Source organism: Nicotiana tabacum, chromosome 19 (genome assembly GCF_000715075.1).
Source record: "Nicotiana tabacum cultivar K326 chromosome 19, ASM71507v2, whole genome shotgun sequence".
In the NCBI taxonomy this organism is placed as follows: domain Eukaryota; kingdom Viridiplantae; phylum Streptophyta; class Magnoliopsida; order Solanales; family Solanaceae; genus Nicotiana; species Nicotiana tabacum.
Genome location: NC_134098.1, coordinates 88,813,173 through 88,835,108, shown reverse-complemented (window position 1 = coordinate 88,835,108; position 21,936 = coordinate 88,813,173). Strand labels below are relative to the sequence as shown.

The 21,936-nt window shown below is 37.5% G+C and overlaps 1 protein-coding gene across 1 annotated transcript; it reads left to right on the top strand.

The window, feature by feature from the left end:
- Positions 1-17,541: 17,541 nt before the first annotated feature.
- Positions 17,542-21,541, top strand: LOC107789450 (probable cinnamyl alcohol dehydrogenase 1). Its single transcript, NM_001325471.1, is given in 5 exon segments — positions 17,542-17,716; positions 17,866-17,979; positions 19,270-19,497; positions 20,069-20,508; positions 21,142-21,541. Coding segments are annotated over 5 exon segments (1,074 nt in total). The 5' UTR covers positions 17,542-17,627; the 3' UTR covers positions 21,345-21,541.
- Positions 21,542-21,936: the final 395 nt, after the last annotated feature.

Sequence of the window (21,936 nt, the reverse complement as noted above, 5' to 3'; positions counted from 1 at the left end):
TTTTCAATAGTAGGAGGGTATTTTTGGGCCTTCTCCCATTTTTATAATTAGAAACCTTCACTAAGCCTAGGTCCAAAAGACATTAACAAGGAAGATATTTATTTTTATGCAAATGAGGGAGTAAATATGATTTAATAAAGTAAAGCATGTGTTAGGATCGGGAACTTGGGTATTGCAGAATTTAGCCAAACAAAGTTATAATGACAATAACAAAAGACAATGCAAGTTGATAATAACGGCAATTAAAGTAGATAAAGAAGACACCAATTTAACGTGGTTCGGTCAGTGTGACCTACGTCCACAAGCGTAGAGGGGCAATTTTACTATACCAATAAGAGTATAAAAGAGAGTACAAAATTAGAGTAAATACTCTAATTAATCCCAAATACCCTAAGGGAATAACCTCACAAGATCACTCTAAAGAAAGGGTTCACACAAGTGCTTCTCAACACTTAACTCTCATACAAAACACTCTTAATAAAGGAAGAAAGGAAGAAACAAGAAATGAAGACTCAAGTCTTGTTGGTGTGTCTAAAATGAACTAACGGCCTTCCCTTTTATAGGCAAAAGAGTTTTGGCCTCTTAGGTGTAAAAGAAGAGATACAACTTGTGCAAATGATGTCCACCATACAATGCAATATTTTTGGGTTCCAAAGAATATTGCCAACAAAATCTACACTTTGCAAAGATACTTATGCTTATGTGAGATGGACTCCATTAGCCAAAATATTGGCCATAGTTACAAATATCCACCTTGGCCTAATTTTAGCTGATATAGTAAATTTGCTCCACCTTCTCCGCAAAAGCCTCAATGGGCATATGTCAAAATTTAATGCCATCAAAATCAGACGAGTTGTCTGATACCTAAACTGTAGTATGTCCTATAACAGTGGAGCCCAATAAAGTATACAATAAATTAGATCTGTGTGCTTTCATGATCACAAGAGCACCTTGAAAAATTTTTAGGACTCCACCTTTACCGGTGAATTTGCACCCAAGAGATTCTAAAGTGCTCAAAGAGATAAGATTTTTCTTCAACTCAGGAACATATCTAACATCGGTGAGAGTTCTCACCGCACCATCATGTATTCTGATCCGAATTGTACGTTTTCCAATAAAGTTACAAGTAACATTGTTACCCAGTTGGACAACTCCACCTGCAACTGAATCATATGTAGAAAATAAGTCCCTACTAGGACACATATGATATGAACAACCGGAATCTAAAATCCACTCATTGTCTAATCTGAAACTAGTTTCAGTTACTAAAAATATAGTTCCCTCAATATCATCAGTTGCTACACTATCTTCGGCGGTGTCAGTATTTTTGTGCTCATTTTTTCTTTCTTTATGCGTTTCTTTATTTTTCAGTTTATAACATTTAGAGATAATGTGACCTTTCTTATGACAATAGAGACACTCTAAATTATTGTATCTGGATATGGAGTTGGATATGCCCCTAACAAACAAGCCAACTTCCGCTTGAGTTCCACTAGCTTACCCAGTAATATCACTAACTATCTGTTCTTTTGATTTTAAGATAGATTTAATATCCTTATAAGAGATATTATCCTTTGCATAAAACATAGTATCTCTTATATGCCTAAAAGATGGGGGTAGACAACAAAGCAGTAATAGGCTTGATCTCCATTTTTAATTTCAGCATCTATATTACTCAAATACATAAGAATGGAATCAAAGGTGTCAAGATAAGAAATAATGGAGGTACCTTCACCCATACGAATTGTATAAAGTTTCTGCTTTAGGTAAAGTCTATTTTCCACCGTCCTCTTCATGTATAAGGTTTTTAATTTTTTTCACATGCCTTTGGATGTGGTTTCTACAGAAATTTCACGTAAAACCTCATTTGAGAGATTTAAAATGATACCTGCTTTTGCATTTTTGTCTATGACGGCAAACTCTTCATCCGTCATTTTATCCGGCTTCTTCTTCTTTCCTTGCAACGCCAAATCTAAACCATCCTGAGTTAGGATAACTTCCATATTTAATTGCCACATTCCGAAGTTTGCACTTCTATCCAATTTCTCAACATAAGTCTTTGTTAAAGTCATATTGGCTACCGAAATAAACCCGGTTAGATCCGGCTCTAATACCAATTTGTTAGGATCGGGAACTTGGGTAGTGCGGAATTTAGCCAAACAACGTTATAATGACAATAACAAAGATAATGCAAGTTGATAATAACGGCAATTAAAGTAGATAAAGAAGACACCAATTTAACGTGGTTCGGTCAGTGTGACCTACGTCCACAAGTGGAGAGGAGCAATTTTACTATAACAATAAGAGTACAAAAAGAGTACAAAATTAGAGTAAATACTCTAATTAATCCCAAATACCCTAAGGGAATAACCTCACAAGATCACTCCAAAGAAAGAGTTCACACGAGTGCTTCTCAACACTTAACTCTCATACAAAACACTCTTAATAAAGGAAGAAACAAGAAATGAAGACTCAACTCTTGTTGGTGTGTCTAAAATGAACTAATGGCCTTCTCTTTTATAGGCAAAAAAGTCTTGGTCTCTTAGGTGTAAAAGAAGAGATACAACTTGTGTAATTGATGTCCATCTCACAATACAATATTTTTGGGTTCCAAAGAATATTACCAACAAAGTCTACACTTTGCAAAAATGCTTATACTTATGTGAGATAGACTCCATTAGCCAAAGTATTGGCCATAATTACAGCATGCATTTTAGTAAAATATGATTCATAATTTAAAGTATAGCATTTTCATGAATGAACTGCCTCACGAGCCAGTGCTTTATCATAATAATCATCTATTTAAGAATGTTTTTAAGCTTGTTAGCTTTTCTTTCATCACCTGAAGGTCGGTCCTTTGCTAACAAAATAATAATGATATTAATAATTGAATTCATGGTCATATTACAAATTAATCATACGGGTAGCTAGTTAAAATTCTACAAGAAAATCTTATGTATTTTCCATTAAGAAATAGAATCTTAATCATCAACAGTACTAGTGAAAATATCACGGGCTAGCCAATTTTCGGACTGGTAATTAAAAAATAGTCAGCGTTTGTAGAGTCATTGAAAAATAGCCACTATTTTGCTACAACACGGAAAGATACAGCATAATATACTGGAGATTGGTGCACCTGTATATGAACTTCCAGCATATTATGTTAGAACTCCAACACGGCGAAAGTTACAGTATAATATACTGAAGATTGGAGCACCTAAGTATGAACTTCCAACATATTATGTTGTACCATTATATTATGCTGGAACTCCAGTATAATATACTGGACCAGCATAATGTTACGACCAAAAATTCTAACATATCGTGATGACGCCTATCTCGATACTAGGCAAGCCGACAACCTCAACAAACCATAATTTCTTTTAAGTTTGAAAATATAATATTTAAACCCAATCCACAAATCTCGCAAATACCGATACAAACACTCCCAAAAACTAGTGTCAATGAGTACATGAGCATCTATACATTACAAGTTTGGAAAACACGCTCTATAATAATCTGAGACCAAATACAATAAACAAAAAGATAGGGAATGAGAGACAAGGTCTGCGAAATATGGCAGCTACCTCTGAATCTCTGAAAAATCGACTGTGTGAAAGAATCAACACCCACTGTATCCGGGATCACCTTGATCTGCACACGAAGTGCAGGGTGTAGTATGAGTACAACCAACTCAATAAGTAACAATAATAAATAAGAACTGAAAGTAGTGACGAACTTCTCAGCTAAGTCCAAATACAGTACTTTCCAATATAAAAGAATAGGCATGCTTTCAATTTCAACATTTAAGATTTCACTGAAATTTCATATCAAGTTTGACCGAAACAAAAAATAATATTTTTTCAAAATTTTCAAAATAGTGATATATGACAGCTGAAATGCAGCAAATAATGAAATCAATGCATCCTCTCAGAGTAACAGTCACTCAGTCCTCCCATTCACTCTTTCCTCACAGTCACTAATCACTCGACACTCACACTCAGTAGGTACCTGCGCTCACTAGGGATGTGTACAGACTCCGAAGGGGCTCCTTCAATCCAAGCGCTATATCAAGCCAATCATGGAATAAATCAATAAAAATATGTTGCGGCGTACAGCCCGATCCATAAATATCCTCACAATTAGGCCCTCGGCCTCACTCACTCATCAACCTCTCCAGTCTCTCGGGCTCAAGATGTCATGAAAATCAGCCCAAAATGATAATATAATGCATCAATAAATAACAACAGAGACCGAGATATGATATGAAATGAATGAACATGACTGAGTGTGAAATTACAAGTTGAACATATAATTCAACCAAATAATATCAGCTCAATTTTTTCTAACATGTAGAGAATGTACGGATATCAACAGATAATTCAACTACACAGTCCCATAAAATTTTAACAAGTCACAATTCCTATGGTGCACGCCCACACGCTCGTCACCTAGCATGTGCGTCACCTCAAAACTAATCGCATAACACATAATCTGGGGTTTCAAACCCTCACGACCAAATTTAAAACTGTTACTTACCTCAAATCGCGTAATTTCTTATTCCGCTATGCCTTTTCCTCGTGAATTGGCCTCCAAACGCCTCGAATCTAGCCACAAATAATCTGACTCAGTCAATAAAAATTAAAGGAATTAATTTTATAAGAAAATATTAATTTTCTATCAAAATCCGAAATTTAGCTCAAAAATTGCCTGTGTCGACCACATCTCGGAACCCGATAAAAGTTATAAAATCCGGAAGCCCATTCAACCACGAGTCTAACCATACTAATTTTACCAAAATCTAACCTCAACTCGACCTCCAAATCTTTAAATCTTATTTTCAAATCCCTAAGTTCAAATTCCCGATTTACACCTCAAAAACATGTAATCTAGTCGGATTATTCGATGATAATTCAATATTATTGACTAATAATGATCACACGTGACTTACCTCAAGATTTTCCATGATTTCTCGCTCAAAAATAGCCTCACCCGCTTTTGGAAATGTCAAAAATGATAAAATCTCGAACTCCTCTGTTTTTTAACATTCTGTCCAGGATTTTCGCACATGCGACTAAATTTTCGCATCTGCGGAGACGCATCTGCGGACCAAGATCCGCTTTTGCGGAAAAATCACCAAAGCACTGCCTCCGCTTCTGCGATCAAGAGACCGCATCTGCGCTCATCGCAGGTGCGAAAGTCACATCGCACCTGCGGTCCAAACTCGTACATGTGCCATGAAGTCTGCTTCTGCGACCATCGCAGGTACGAGAATGCCATCGCACCTGTGCCCTCTGCCTAGCTCTTCCTTGGTCGCATCTGCGACATTTTCGTTGCACCTGCGGAGTGGGTATCGCTGCATTCTTCAACTCCAATCAAGCCGTTAACCACCCAGAAATCACCCTGAGGCCCTCGGGACCTCAACCAAACATACCAACAAGTCCTATAACTCGATACGAACTTAGTCTAGCCTTCAAATCAAATCAAACAATGCTAGAAACACGAATCACACAAAGATTCAAGCCTAATGAACTTTGAAATTTCCAAATTCTACAACTGACGCTGAAACCTATCAAATCACGTTCGATTGACCTCAAATTTTACACACAAGTGACAAATGACATAATGGAGATATTCCAATTTTTAGAATCGGATTCCAACCCCAATATCAAAAACTCAACCCCCCGGTCAAACTTCTCGAAAATTCGACTTTCGTCATTTCAAGCCTAATTCCTCTACGGACCTCCAAATAATTTTTCGTACACTCTCCTAAGTCCAAAATTACCATACAGAGCTATTAAAATTATCATAATTAAATTCCAAGGCCGTTTACATATAAGTCAATATCCGATCAATTTTTTCCGACTTAAGTTTTCAACTAAGAGACTAAGTGTCTCATTTCACTCTGAAATCCTTCCGGACCCGAACCGACTAACTCGGTAAGTCATAAAATAACTGTAAAGCATAAATTGAGCAGTAAATAGGGGAACAGGGTTATAATACTCAAAATGACTGACCGAGTTGTTACATTCTTCCCTCTTAAACAAACGTTCATCTTCGAACGAGTTTCGAATCATACCTAGAGTCTCAAATAGGTGTGGATATTTGCTCTGCATCTCCTGCTCAATCTCCCAAGTAGCTTCTCCGAATGGCTAGCCTCTCCACTGTACCTTCACTTATGCTATATTCTTTGACCTCAGCTTTCAAACCCGTCGGTCTAAAATAGCCACCGGCTCCACATCATAAATCAAATTACCTTCCAGCTTCACTGTACTGAAATCCAGAATATGAGACCGATCCCCGGCATACTTTCAGAGCATGGATACATGGAATACTAGATGAACACCTGATAGACTAGGTGTCAAGACAAGTTCATAAGCCACCTCTCCAATTTTCTTAAGTATCTCAAAAGGCCCAATATACCGAGGGCTCAACTTGCCCTTCTTCCCGAACCTCAACACACCCTTTTGTGGGTGAAATCTTGAGTAGAACCTTTTCCCTAACCATGTAAGCTATCACGGACCTTTCGGTCGGCATAACTCTTCTGTCTAGACTGCACCATGTGAAGCCGCTCCTGAATTAATTTAACGTTCTCCAAAGCATCCTGAACCAAATCAGTACCCAATAGTCTAGTCTCACCCGACTCAAACCAACCCACCGGAGACCGGCACCGTCTCCCATATAAAGCCTCATACAGAGCCATCTGAATACTCGACTGGTAGCTATTATTGTAAGCAAACTCCGCGAGTGCCAGAAATTATTCCCAAGAAACTCCAAAATCAATGACACAAGTGCGTAGCATATCCTCCAATATCTGAATAGTGCACTGGGATTGTCCGTCCGTCTGAGGGTGAAATGATGTACTCAACTGAACCTGTGTGCCCAATTCTCGCTGCACTGCTCTTCAAAACTGTGATGTAAACTGCATGTCCCGATCTGAAATGATGGCCGCTGGCACACCGTGTAGGCGAACAATCTCGTGGATTTAAATCTCAGCCAACCGCTCCGAAGAATAATTAGTACCAACTGGAATAAAATGCACAGATTTGGTCAACCGATCCACAATCACCCAAACAACATCAAACTTCCTCAAGGTTCGTGGAAGCCCAACTAGGAAATCCATGATAATACGCTCCTATTTTCACTCCGGAATTTCAAGTCTCTGAAGCAATCCTTACGGCCTCTGATGTTCATACTTCACCTGTTGATAATTTAAACACTGAGCTATAAACCCAACTATATATTTATTCATTTGCCTCCACCAATAGTGATGCCTCAAATCCTGATACATCTTCGCGGCACCTGGATGAATGAAATACCGCGAACTGTGAGCTTCCTAGAGAATCAGCTCACGCAAACCATCTATATTAGGCACACATAGCCTGCCCTGTATCCGTAATACACCGTCATCTCCAATAGTGACTTTCTTGGCATCACCGTGCTGAACCGTGTCCTTAAGGACAACCAGATGGGGATCATCATACTGGCGCTTTTTGATGCGATCATATAAAGAAGACCGAGAAACCACACAAGCCAAAACTTTGGCTTGGAAACATCCAATCTAACAAACTGGTTGGCCAAGTCCTGAACATCCAAGGCTAAAGGCCTCTCTGCTACCGATAAGTATGCTAAGAAGCCCAAACTCTCCGTCTTACGACTCAAGGCATCAGCCACCACATTGGCCTTTTCGGAATGATAGAGAATGGTGATGTCATAATCCTTAAGCAACTCTAACCACCTTAAATTAAGATCCTTTTGTTTAAACATACATTGTAGACTCCGGTGATCGGTATAAACCTCACAATGGACACCATATAAATAATGTCGCTAAATCTTTAAGGCATGAACAATAGCTGCTAACTCAAGGTCATGGACCAGATAATTCTTCTCATATACCTTTAACTATCTGGATGCATAGGAAATCACACTGCTGTCTTGCATCAGCATTGCGCCGAGACCAATACGTGACGCATCACAATACACAGTATAAAACCCTGAACCTGTAGGCAACACTAATACTGGGGTTGTAGTCAAAGCTGTCTTGAGCTTCTAAAAGTTCTCTTCACATTCATCCGACCACCTAAACGAAGCACCTTTCTGGGTCAATTTAGTCATAGGCAATGTAATAGACGAGAATCCCTCCACGAAGCGACAATAATAACCGGCCAAGCCGAGAAAACACCGAATCTCAATAACTGAAGATGGTCTGTGCCAACTCTGAACTGCCTCTATTTTCTTCGGATCCACCTTAATCCCTTCACTGGACACTATATGTCCCAAGAATGCCACCGAACTAAGCCAGAATTCACACTTAGAGAATTTGGCATATAGTTTCTCCTCTCTCAGCCTATGCAATACAATACCCAAGTGATGTGCATGCTCCTCCTGGCTACGTGAGTACACCAGGATATCATCAATAAATACCACGACAAATGAGTCAAGATACGACTGGAATACGCTATTCATCAGGTGCATAAATGTTGCTGGGGCATTGGTTAGGCCAAATGACATCACAAGAAATTCATAGTGACCATAACGAGTCCTGAATACCGTCTTTAGAATGTCCGAATCCCAAATTTTCAACTGGTAATACCCGGATCTCAAATCAATTTTGGAGAATACCCCCACTCCCTGAAGTTGGTCAAATAAATCATCAATACGCGGCAAAGGATACTTATTCTTGATTGTAACTTTGTTCAACTGCCTGTAATCGATACACATTTGCATAGTACCATATTTCTTTTTCACAAATAGAACCGGTGCACCCCATGGCGACACACTAGGCCTAATGAACCCTTTATCAAGAAGTTCCTGAGGTTGCTCTTTCAATTCTTTTAACTCAGCTGGTGCCATACGGTACAGAGGAATAGAAATGAGTTGAGTGCCCTGCACCAAGTCAATACCGAAATCAATATCCCTGTCGGGCGGCATACACGGCAGGTCTGCAGGAAATACATCCGGAAAGTTTCTCACTACCGGTACTGAATCAATAGTAGGAGTATCTGCATCAACATCTCTCACAAAATCCAAATATGACAAACACCCCTTACCAACCATACGTTTGGGCTTTCAAATAAGAAATTACTCTGCTGGGAGCATGATCTAGAGAACCCCTCCATTCGACCTTCGGCAACCCCGTCATCGCCAACATCACGGTTTTTGCGTGACAGTCTAGAATAGTATGACATGGAGACACCCAATCCATACCCAAGATTACATCGAAATAAATTGTACTGAGCAATAAGAGATCAACTCTAGTCTCCAGTCCCCCAATGGTTACCACATAAGACCGATATACCAGTCCACAATAATAATATCGCCCACCAGCGTAGATACACGAACAAGTGAAACGAAGGGCTCACGGGGCATATCCGAATAATGAGTAAAGTACGATGATACATACGAATAAGAATAACCAGGGTCAAATAATATAGAAGCCTACCTATGGCACACTGAAACAATATATGTGATCACCGCATTTGAGGCAACGACATCTGGCCTGACAGGAAAAACATAGAATCGGGCCTAACCGCCACCTGATCGGCCTCCCCCTCTTGGGCGACCCCTAATTGACTGACCCCCACCCCGAACTGGCTGGGCGGGTGGTGAAGTAACTGGTGTTGAAGTCGTAGTCTGACTCCTCTGATGCACTGAACCTCCCGAGTGACGAGTACACTATCTCCACATATGCCCGAATTCCCCACACTCAAAGCAACTCCCTGGTACTGGTGGTGGTGCGGACTGAATCGGGCCCCAAGAACCAGAATAACTGCTAGAAGCACCCGGTGCAAATGAACCCTGAACTGAAGGGGCACAAGACGAACTCTGATCTGGGAGGGCACTGAGAGATGACTGGCCCTGATTAGAACTATATGAACCATGGCCGGATGACGCACCACGGTGAACTGGACTACCCGTCTGAGCGTTTCTGTAAGAACGACCCCTACCGCGGTAAACCTGACCCCCTGAAGAAACACCGCTGAAATCTCCTGGACCACGAGGCCTCTTAGCCCCCCTCTCTCCATGCTCTTAGCTATGGACCATCTCTATCTGCTGAGCAATGTCAACTACCTCATCAAAAGTAGCACCAGATACTCTCTCCTGAGTCATAAGTAATCGTAGTTGATATGTGAGGCCATCAATGAACCTCTTAATCCTCTCCCTATCAGTGGGAACCAACCAAAATGCATGACGAGCCAACTCAGAAAATCTCATCTCATACTGCGTCACAAACATGCAAACCTGACGTAACTACTCAAACTGTCTACACAGCTCTTCTCTACGAGACTGCGGCACAAACTTCTCCAAAAAGAGAACGGAGAATTCCTGCCATGTAAGTGGTACAGCACCAACCGGCTTGCGCCTCTCATAAGCCTCCCACTATCTGAAGGCAGCTCCAGAAAATTGAAAAGTATTGAACGAGACCCCATTGGTTTCCAAAATACTTGATGTCCGAAGCATCCGCTGGCACTTATCCAGAAAACCCTGAGCATCCTCTGATTGAGCACCGCTAAATAATAGAGGTCGAAGCCTCCCAAATCTCTCAAGTTTCCTCTGCTCATCATTTGCCATAACATAGACTACAGGGGCCTGAGCAGCTACAACTTGATGGGCTGATAGTGCCTCTGGTATCTGAAGTTCTTGTACTACCTGATCTGGAGTACGGGCTACATGGGTATGAGTACCTCCCCCGGCCTGAGAAGTGGCAGGTGCGGCCTGAGCCGAAACCACCTGAGCAAGACCAGTGCAAATTATCAATATCTAGGCCAAAGTCTCCTGAAGGTCTGGAATCTCAATGGGCACAGCTGGTGCCTGAGCTGGTCTTGTCGGCTCAGCTATATCTGGAACCTGCTGTTGAGCTGGAGCAACTGGTGGTTTTACAGGTGCTAGTCCAACTGTGGTACGAGCTACGCCTCGACCTCTACCTCGGCCCCGGCCTCTACCACGGCCCCGGCCTCTCGCGGCCCTAACTGGTGGCACTGGTGGCTGACCGTCCGATCCAGTAGTATGTGTCCTTACCATCTGTGAGAGAATAGAATAACAAAAATTTAGTTTCCGGAATCAACAAATCCGCACGACAGAATACAAGAAAGTGAAATTTTCCGAAGGGTTCAGCAGCCTCTCGAAGATAAGTACATTCTGTACCGATCTGCAAGACTCTACTAAATCTGCTCATGACTCGTGGCACCTATGTAACCTAGGCTCTGATACCAACTTGTCACGACCCAAAATCCTAACATGTCGTGATGGCGCCTATCTCGGTACTAGGCAAGCCGACAACCTCAACAAACCATAATTTCTTTTAAGTTTGAAAATATAAAATTTAAATATAATCCACAAATCTCGCAAATACCGATATAAACACTCCCAAAACCTGGTGTCACTGAGTACATGAGCATCTATACATTACAACTTTGAAAAACACGGTCTATAATAATCTGAGACCAAATACAATAAACAAAAAGATAGGGAAGGAGAGACAAGATCTGCGAAACATGGAAGCTACCTCTGAATCTCCAAAAATAGATTGTGTGAAAGAATCAACACCCACTATATTCAGGATCAACTGGATCTGCACACGAAGTGCAGGGTGTAGTATGAGTATAACCAACTCAGTAAGTAACAATAATAAATAAGAATTGAAAGTAGTGACGAGCTTCTCAGCTAAGTCCAAATACAGTACTTTCCAATATAAAAGAATAGGCATGCTCTCAAGTTCAAAATTTAAGATTTCACTGAAATTTCATATCAAGTTTAACCAAAACAGAAAATAATATTTTTCTGAAATTTTTAAAATAGTGATATATGACAGCTGAAATGCAGCAAATAATGAAACCAATGCATCCTCTCAGAGTAACAGTCACTCAGTCCTCCCATTTACTCCAGCCTCACAGTCACTCTTTCCTCACAGTCATTCACTCAGCACTCGCACTCAGTAGGTACATGCGCTCACTAGGTGTGTGTACAGACTCCGGAGGGGTTCCTTCAGCCCAAGCGCTATATCAAATCAATCATGGCATAAATCAATAAAAACATGTTGCGGCGTGCAGTCCAATCCATAAATATCCTTACAATTAGGCCCTCGGCCTCACTCACTCATCAACCTCTCCAATCTCTCGGGCTCAAGATGTCATAAAAATCAGCCCAAAATGATAATATGATGCATCAATAAATAGGAACAGAGACTGAGATATGATATGAAATGAATGAACATGACTAAGTGTGAAATTACAAGGTGAATATATAATTCAACCACAGAAATGACCCCAATAGGTACCAATAATAAAAGCATATGTCTAAGCATGATTTTTAATACGTGTCTCAGCTTAACTTTTCCTAACACGTAGAGAATATACGGATATCAACAGATAATTCAACTACACAGTCCTATGGAATTTGACCAAGTCACAATTCCTACGGTGCACGCCCACACGCCCGTCACCTAGCATGTGCGTCACCTCAAAACCAATCACATAACACATAATCTGGGGTTTCATACCCTCAGGACCAAATTTAAAACTGTTACTTACCTCAAATCGCGTAATTTCTTATTTCGCTATGCCTTTTCCTCGTGAATTGGCCTCCAAACGTCTCGAATCTAGCCACAAATAATCCGATTCAGTCAATAAAAATTATAGAAATTAATTTCATAAGAAAATATTAATTTTCCATCAAAATCCGAAACTTAGCTCAAAAATCCCTGTGGGGACCACATCCCGGAACCCGATAAAAGTTATAAAATCCGAAAGCCCATTCAACCACGAGTCTAATCATACCAATTTTACCAAAATTCGACCTAAAGTCGACCTCCAAATTTTCAAATCTTATTTTCAAATTCCTAAGTTCAAATCCCCGATTTACACCTCAAAAACATGTAATCTAGTCAGATTATTCGATGATAATTCAATATTATTGACTAACAATGATCACAAGTGACTTACCTCAAGATTTCCCGTGATTTCTCGCTAAAAAATCGCCTCACCCGCTTTTGAAAATGTCAAAAATGACAAAAGTTTTAACATCCTGTCCAGGATTTTCGCACCTTCAACTAAATTTTCGCATCTACGGAGATGCATCTGCGGATCAAGATCCGCTTTTGCGGAAAAATCACCTAAGCACTGCCTCCGCTTCTGCGATCAAGAGACCGTATCTACGCTCATCGCAGGTGCAGAAATCACATCGCACCTGCGGTCCAAACTCACACTTGCGCCATGAAGTCTGCTTCTGCGACCATCGCAGGTGCGAGAATGCCATCGCACCTACGCCCTCCACCCAGCTCTTCCTTGGTTGCATCTGCGGCCTTTTTCTCGCACCTGCGGTACCCACTCCGCAGGTGCAGTTACACCAGTAGCAGCAACACTTCAGCTGCATTCTTCAACTCCAATCAAGCCGTTAACCACCCGAAATCATCCTGAGGCCCTCGGTACCTCAATCAAACATACCAACAAGTCTTATAACCGATACGAATTTAGTCGAGCCTTCAAATCACATCAAACAACGCTAAAAACACGAGTCACACATAGATTCAAGCCTAATGAACTTTGAAAATTTCAAATTCTACAACTAACGTCGAAACCTATCAAATCACGCCCGATTGACTTTAAATTTTACACACAAGTCACAAATAACATAACAGAGGTATTTTAATTTTCAGAATCGGATTCTGATCCCGATATCAAAAAGTCAACCCCCCGGTCAAACTATCCGAAAATTCGACTTTCTCCATTTCAAGCCTAATTCCTCTACGAACCTCTAAATAATTTTTCGGACACGCTCCTGAGTCCGAAATCACCATACGGAGCTATTGGAATCATCAGAATTAAATTCTGAGGTCGTTTACACATAAGTCAATATCCGATTAACTTTTTCTGACTTAAGTTTTCAACTAAGAGACTAAGTGTCTCATTTCACTCCGAAATCCTTGCGGCCCCGAACCAACTAACTCGGTAACTCATAAAATAACTGTAAAGCATAAATTGAGCAGTAAATGAGGGAACGAGGTTATAATACTCAAAACGACCGGCCGGGTCGTTACACATAATATGTTGGAAGCTCATACACATGTGCTCCAATCTCCAGTTTATTATGCTGGAATATTTTCCGGATTTTAAAAAGTGTTTTCTTTTAGATTTATCTTTACATAAAAAATGACTAAATTTCGATTAATTTTAAAATTGTGATTATTTTTTAACAGCTACTTATAAATTTGGCTATTTTTGAATTTTACCCGTAGTACTAGCTTTTGTAAAAGGATTCGCAAAGTTCAAAAACAAGTCAGAAAAAAATTAATAGTTGGAGACATTTCACCCACATTTAATCAAATGGAATTATTTTTCTGTTTTCTCTATTGCTTTTATTGTTTCTACTTGAGCAACGAAATCTGAATCTTATAAACACACTCCTTTGAAGGATTAGAATTTTGGGAAAAGCAGCTCATGGGTCGATGATTGTGGTATACGACTATCTTTAAATGGGAAATATTATATTGTACAAAGATCAGTTTGTGGAAAAGACATAATTAGTATATATGTTAGAAAAAGAAATGAGGTGAACTCAGATTCGTTAGTTGTAGAGGACAAGTCGTGGGGGCCTGTACACATCATTCCTTGTTCTTTGTATAGTATACGGAAATATATGTAGGTATTAAAAATAAATTATCCTTGAGAATTCAGAGATAAAGTGCGAACGTCGTATTCTTGATTATATGCATACCGTTAGATAAAACTATAGACAATTGATTTTTTACATACACGGTAAAATGTGAACGCCGTATTCTTGATCATATATTATGTGTCTTTACCTATACTATTATCACTAAATCAATAAATGTCTAACTGCAATGATCGTGTTAAATTGTGTATCAGAGAATTGAGTGACTGATATATAGTAGGCATTTGAAAGTTGAAAGATGAATTTCACACTAAACTCAGATAAGATGATTTTGTGGGGTAGGCATTTGATTAAATGCAAAACCTACTCTCATGAATGTCAGTTTAACAACACAATCAACCAAATGAATTCTAAAAACAAGAATTTTACTGGGGAAAAAAACGTTCGAATAAATAAGAATATCGTAAAATTAATATTAACCAACAAATTTGCATGGTTATAACTTATAATCACGTGAAATGATTTGTAGAATACATTATTTTGGATCCAAAGCCTGGCTAATTTGTTTCTTACCTTCTTTTGCACAAGCAACCTCTTTTTAGCTTCTTCTACCTATATTACCTACTAACTTTTAAGAGTCCAAAACCTAAAATAAATCAAAAGTTTTTTTTAAAAAAAAAAAAAAAAAAAAAACCTTACCTAAAAGATGACGATCTAGTGACGCATACTTCCACCTAACCCCGGGGGACCCAAACTGCTTGTCCAGAACAATTAATGCTTTCTTTTAGGAAGTTATCATTCACATAATTCATCTAGGCCTGTGATAAAGATAATTGGTCATTATTGGAAAAGTCGTCTCACGTAGGAAGAGATGCTAAACTAGAATTTGAAATTTGAGTCCTCTGAATTTGACGTCGAATTCACTGCATATTTTAATTACTGAGTTCATAATTATATATTAGTATAAATTTAATTGATTCTCTCGTATAAATATAGACTTTATGCAAAAGCTACGAGTTCGATCAAACCCGTAAATAATATGTTACCTCCGTTTCCTAGTAGGAAGACAGAAACAAATATCAAAAAGAAAGGAAAAAAACATTCACACTCTACGTACCTTTCTATAATTTCAAAATAAAAGTTGGTGAAAGGGAAAAATGGTTAGAGGAAAAATAAGATAGGAGAGAACAGAAACTATGTATTCGTAAGGAATTTAAAATTAAAATATATTAATTTTGTTTTACAAGTTATTTAAGAACTTTAGAAGACGAATAACAACAATGTTTTTTTTCTGTTTTAGTAATTTTCATAACATATGAACTAAATGCTCTTTTAAAAAGTTTTTAGGGAAAAGAAAAACGAAAAATTAAAGTGGTTGTATCAAGAAAGCAAAACATATGATCAGATTTTACGGCATATTTATAGGATTATTAACGATGGTTTACTCAGTTACAAGGTTCCCGAGAAATTAATTTTGAAAATATTAACAGAAAAAAGCCCAAATAAACACTTTTTTCTTTAAGATTTATTTATTTAGGCCTCGTTAGTTTGCATGGAGGTTTGAATCTTAATCATTCAGATCTCAGATATTGACTGCGTTTCTTTTTAAGTATAAATCTTAATTATTCAGATCTTAATCATTAAATTTTTTTAAACCACTGAATGAGTCTGAAATCTGAATAGGTCTTATTGATTACGATTTATAACAGAGACTTAATTTTATTAAGATGTTATCATCCATATTCACTACTAACCACCGCCATTATCACCTACCACCATGCACCATCCAACCAATACCAAACTCAACCACCACCAAATTCAAACACCATCACTAACCACCACTATCTCACTGCTATCATTATCGACTACCATCACCTCCAACCCCACCATTATCGATTACCATCACCCACCACCCCATAATTATCAACTAATACCACTACCATCAATCACAAACATCTATCCACTCACCTCAACTACTACCATCAACCCCCCCACCACCATAATCAACCATAGCTACCATTGTCCTCCACGCACCATCACCTTCCTCGACCATAACTACTACTACCCAATCACCACTAGTTATTACTTGGAACCATCACCAACCGCCGCCTCCAGTCGGGATCCATAAGCCTCACCGTCAACCATCACTACCCCCAAAAAAAATATTATTTTTCAAAAATATATTTATTATTAATAGAATATTAAATTAATTAATATTTTATTTGAATTTTTTATTTATTATTTTTAGATAATGATAAATTTTATACATTCAGATGTTGAAAATCAAACAGTCTTAATCATTTAGTATTCATATATTAATATATATCTTAAATAATCAGATGTCTATTCTGATTCAAACGTTTTAATCTTAATACACATCTTAATATTTACATGTCTCTTTATCTTTAAATAAACAAATGAGGCCTTAGCTGTCTTCACATAATTCTTTATTGCTGTGCTATTAATGAGTACGAATTAGTAATTCTCTTAACGAACAGTGAGTAGTTTGCTAAACTTTATATTCGTTTATTGTACGTATATTGTGTATTATAAGAATAAAAAAATATTTAGCACTTATTTGGTTAGTATTAATTTCCACGGACATTTTTAAAGCATATTTTCCAAGCTGTATCTATTTTTTTTTCCTTCCTCTCATCTCAAGATGCAAGTGTCATTTAATTTGTACAACATGTCGATTAATATAGTGATTACAATTATTACCTTACTGTTCACGTATAGGTTGGAAATATAATATAAGCATCTACTCAATCCAATTATAAAACTTGATGTCTATATCTTAGCTACTGAGCAAAAAATCAACTTTTGTAAATTCTAGAAGAAACGCCACCCAACCTCTGTCTTCCCCTTCTTTAAACTATATATATGTGGTGTTATTAACCAAACTGTACTAAAATAGCTCACCACTATTCCTTTCTCTTTCCCTTGAACTGTGTTTTCGTTTTTTCTGCTCTAAAACAATAGTGTGTTCCTTCTAGATTTTAAGTTTAAAGAACATCATGGGTGGCTTGGAAGTTGAGAAAACAACTATTGGTTGGGCTGCTAGAGACCCTTCTGGTGTACTTTCACCTTATACCTATACTCTCAGGTACATTACATTACTACTTATGTTCTTTCTATAATCGTAATATCCGAATCAGCTTATGCTTACCTCGACTACTTATTTTTATCTTATAATAACTATTCTACCAATTTTAAGATGAGTTATGAACTTTGTTTTTTGTTTTTCATGTCCAGAAACACAGGACCTGAAGATGTGGAAGTCAAAGTTTTGTATTGTGGGCTCTGCCACACTGATCTTCACCAAGTTAAAAATGATCTTGGCATGTCCAACTACCCTCTGGTTCCTGGGTATTTGCTCTTCCCTCTCTATTTTCCCTGTTTTTTCTCTCTCTCTATATATATATATAAAAGATAATTTGAGAGTTCAAGTTTTGTGGACAAAATGAGGATCACTATTGATCCCCTAAGGATGGAGGAAAATTGATTAATTAGAAGAGAAACAAGAGTTTGACAGTAATTTTTTCAAGGATAATTTAACTTGTTTTAGCATAGGTTGTTGCAGTATTCTTGAGATTACGAATTTCATTTATGATAAATACTTGTAAGTATATTTTAAGTGATCTGATAGCTAGAAATTCTTTACACGCTTTTAAATATATGAATGTTAAAATTCTCCTACAATGGTACCCTTTGAATCTTTGTTTGATGTCAATTTCAGTTTTTTCCTTAGCCACTGAATAAATCAAGAGAAATGTAGTGGTCCTTGTGCCTTTTAGTACCAATCCACCATCCTCGGTGACTTAATAAATTTGCAACTGTTAGTTGTTAGGATTTGATTTATTATTCCAAATGTCTTTTTTTCCTTCCTTTATTAAACGAATGATGAGTACTATTGAATTGTTTAATTAGGAGTTGTGGCAGACCACGTATTTTCGTGGCCTAAATGCCAAAGCAAACATATAATAACGTACGACTAAGTTCACTTCTTTCATTGGATTTGTAAAAGTTGTTGGTGACACTTACGTTTTGTTCGAATCCAATGCTATTATTGTTAGATAAATTTTTACTTTTAGTCCCTAAAATTATTGATAAGTTATAATTTTAATCCTTGTACTATTTGGCGAAGTACATTTAGTCTTCAATTTAATTAAAATTAGACATTTGATCCTGCTTCTGCTTGTGAATCTTCACAAAGTTAATCAATTATGAATTCATGAATTATGTTAAATTTGTGTTGTTACTCCCTATCTAAGGATACTAGAGTTCTAATTCATAAGTAGCGGTGGTAAAATAGATAAAAATAATAATTATCCATTCATTTTATCCACTAAAAAATAAATAACCAATGAATTTAACTTTTATATTTACAAACCCTTAATTGAGGGTTTCTCAAGTTTGAGATACTAAGAATTCTCTCAAAAGTAATCATATTGAAGAAGTTATGAATCATATGTATATCCATATTATCTGTCAATTAACCTATTTTTTATCCATATTAAATATAGATAAGGTTGAATATTATATTTATTAGACGCCCATTTGTCACCCCTATAATCACAATTGCAATATCCCTTTTGTTTTTTACTATGTGTTGATCCTTATCCCTTTGTAACTTCATATTTGTGGTGAATGATGTAGACATGAAGTGGTGGGAGAAGTGGTGGAGGTAGGACCAGATGTGTCAAAATTCAAAGTGGGGGACACAGTTGGAGTTGGATTACTCGTTGGAAGTTGCAGGAACTGCGGCCCTTGCAAGAGAGATATAGAGCAATATTGCAACAAGAAGATTTGGAACTGCAATGATGTCTACACTGATGGCAAACCCACCCAAGGTGGTTTTGCTAAATCCATGGTTGTTGATCAAAAGTAAGTCTTTTACCCTCCATATATATAGAGAAGTACCTTTCTTTAATATTAACTTATATGAAGTGACATTGTATATAAGTTACACCCTGTAAATTAAAGAAACTATCAGTATAACTTACCTGTCGTAATAGGTTGGTTGCCTTATTTTGAGGTAATTAGTTTTACTTATTGTGGACAGAGCTACAACTATTTAGATAATAGGATGGTATAAAACAATTTCTACACTATCATTGTGTTTGTTCAACTCTTTTTTAAATCCATTGGGTATCGAATCATGACAAATGTTACTAGGACGATCAAGAAATCATGTAGGGCAGCCCTGTACACTAAGCTCGCGCTATGCGCGGTGTCCGGGGAAAGTCCGGACCACAAAGGTATATTGTATGTAGTCTAACCCTGCATTTCTGCAAGAGGTTGCTCGAACCCGTATCCTCTTGGTCACATGGTAATAACTTAACCAGTTACGCCAAGGTTCCCCTTCAAGAAACCATATAATTAAAGTGGTTAATTCACATTTCTTGAATTAAAAGATCAACAATGGACTGAATGTTTATTTTTGCCTTGTATATAGGTTTGTGGTGAAAATTCCAGAGGGTATGGCACCAGAACAAGCAGCACCTCTATTATGTGCTGGTATAACAGTATACAGTCCATTGAACCATTTTGGTTTCAAACAGAGTGGATTAAGAGGAGGAATTTTGGGATTAGGAGGAGTGGGACACATGGGAGTGAAAATAGCAAAGGCAATGGGACATCATGTTACTGTCATTAGTTCTTCAAATAAGAAGAGACAAGAGGCATTGGAACATCTTGGTGCAGATGATTATCTTGTCAGTTCAGACACTGATAAAATGCAAGAGGCTTCTGATTCACTTGACTATATTATTGATACTGTCCCTGTTGGCCATCCTCTTGAACCTTATCTTTCTTTGCTTAAAATTGATGGCAAACTTATCTTGATGGGAGTTATCAACACCCCCTTGCAATTTATCTCTCCCATGGTTATGCTCGGTAAGTCATTTAACTTATTTACGCTGACAGTGTAACACGTTCGGACGAAATGCATTATTACAACAAGTTAAAATTGGTTTCTAACAATATATCGTGTTAGTACTTGCTCTAAAAAGTCGATTGAAAATTTAAACGTTGAATTTGTCTATATATGAAAAAAGATAGAACAAAAGGATTGGAAGAGTGGTCATTTTAGTCAATGAAAGCCATGATTTGTTGAAATATGCAGGTGCCATTGGTCTATTTTTGCGGCATAATAATGTTATGAGCAGAATTAATATATAGACAAATTCTAGGCTTGTAGGGTTGTGTTATTTAAGGAACCATGTCTGCAATAATGGACTGCAATAACAACAGAGACCATACACGTATTAAAGCCAATGTATTTGATTAACATTTGTTTAATGCAACCTCTTATTACTATTATGTTTTAAGATTTTTTAAGCACAGACAGTGTGTAAGTTTTTTTATACCATCAAGCAAAGTTGATATATTCCGAAAAGAAAAGTTGATGTACAATAATAGATAACATTTCATTAGTGTGGTATGGTAATTTGAAAAGTAGTACTCGGTATAATTTTTCATTTTACATTGTCGGCGTATATAACTTTTAGACTTTATTATTATGATCAGGGAGAAAGAGCATCACAGGAAGCTTTATTGGTAGCATGAAGGAAACAGAGGAAATGCTAGATTTCTGCAAAGAGAAAGGTGTGACTTCACAGATTGAGATAGTGAAAATGGATTATATCAACACTGCAATGGAGAGGTTGGAGAAAAATGATGTGAGGTACAGATTTGTGGTTGATGTTATTGGAAGCAAGCTTGACCAGTAATTATATTACACAAGAAAAACAACATGGAATGGTTCACTATTATACAAGGCTGTGAGAATACTAAACTTTGATGTCGTCTTTTGTATCCTTTTGTTTTATTTGCCACCTGTATTTTCTTATTTGGTGATCGAGAGTGACGTTTATGTATTATTTTCTTTCTTCAAAACAATTTAATGTATGAATTTGGATGTTGGTGACGATTTTGAAATATACCAACCAAAACTTTGTTTGGTACGTGAAAGCTATCTCCACTTCTCGTGACTAGGGGTGTCGATGGATCTTTTAAAATCGATTAAACCGACTGAATTGTACCGAACCGATTATGAGGTTTATTTTAATAAAATTGTATGTTTTTATATAAATTTTTAACCGTACCGAATAATAGGATATGTTTTTAATTTTATAAAAATAAACCGAAAAAATACTGAATCGTACCGAATAAATTTATATATGAAAATATATTTTTTATACTAAGTTTTAAACTAACAAAAAAGTTTTTTTCTTGGGTCTTGGAAATAGTTACAAGTGACCAATAATCAATATCCAAGGTGCCAACTTCCAAACTTATTCTACTACTCATATCGAAACAAAA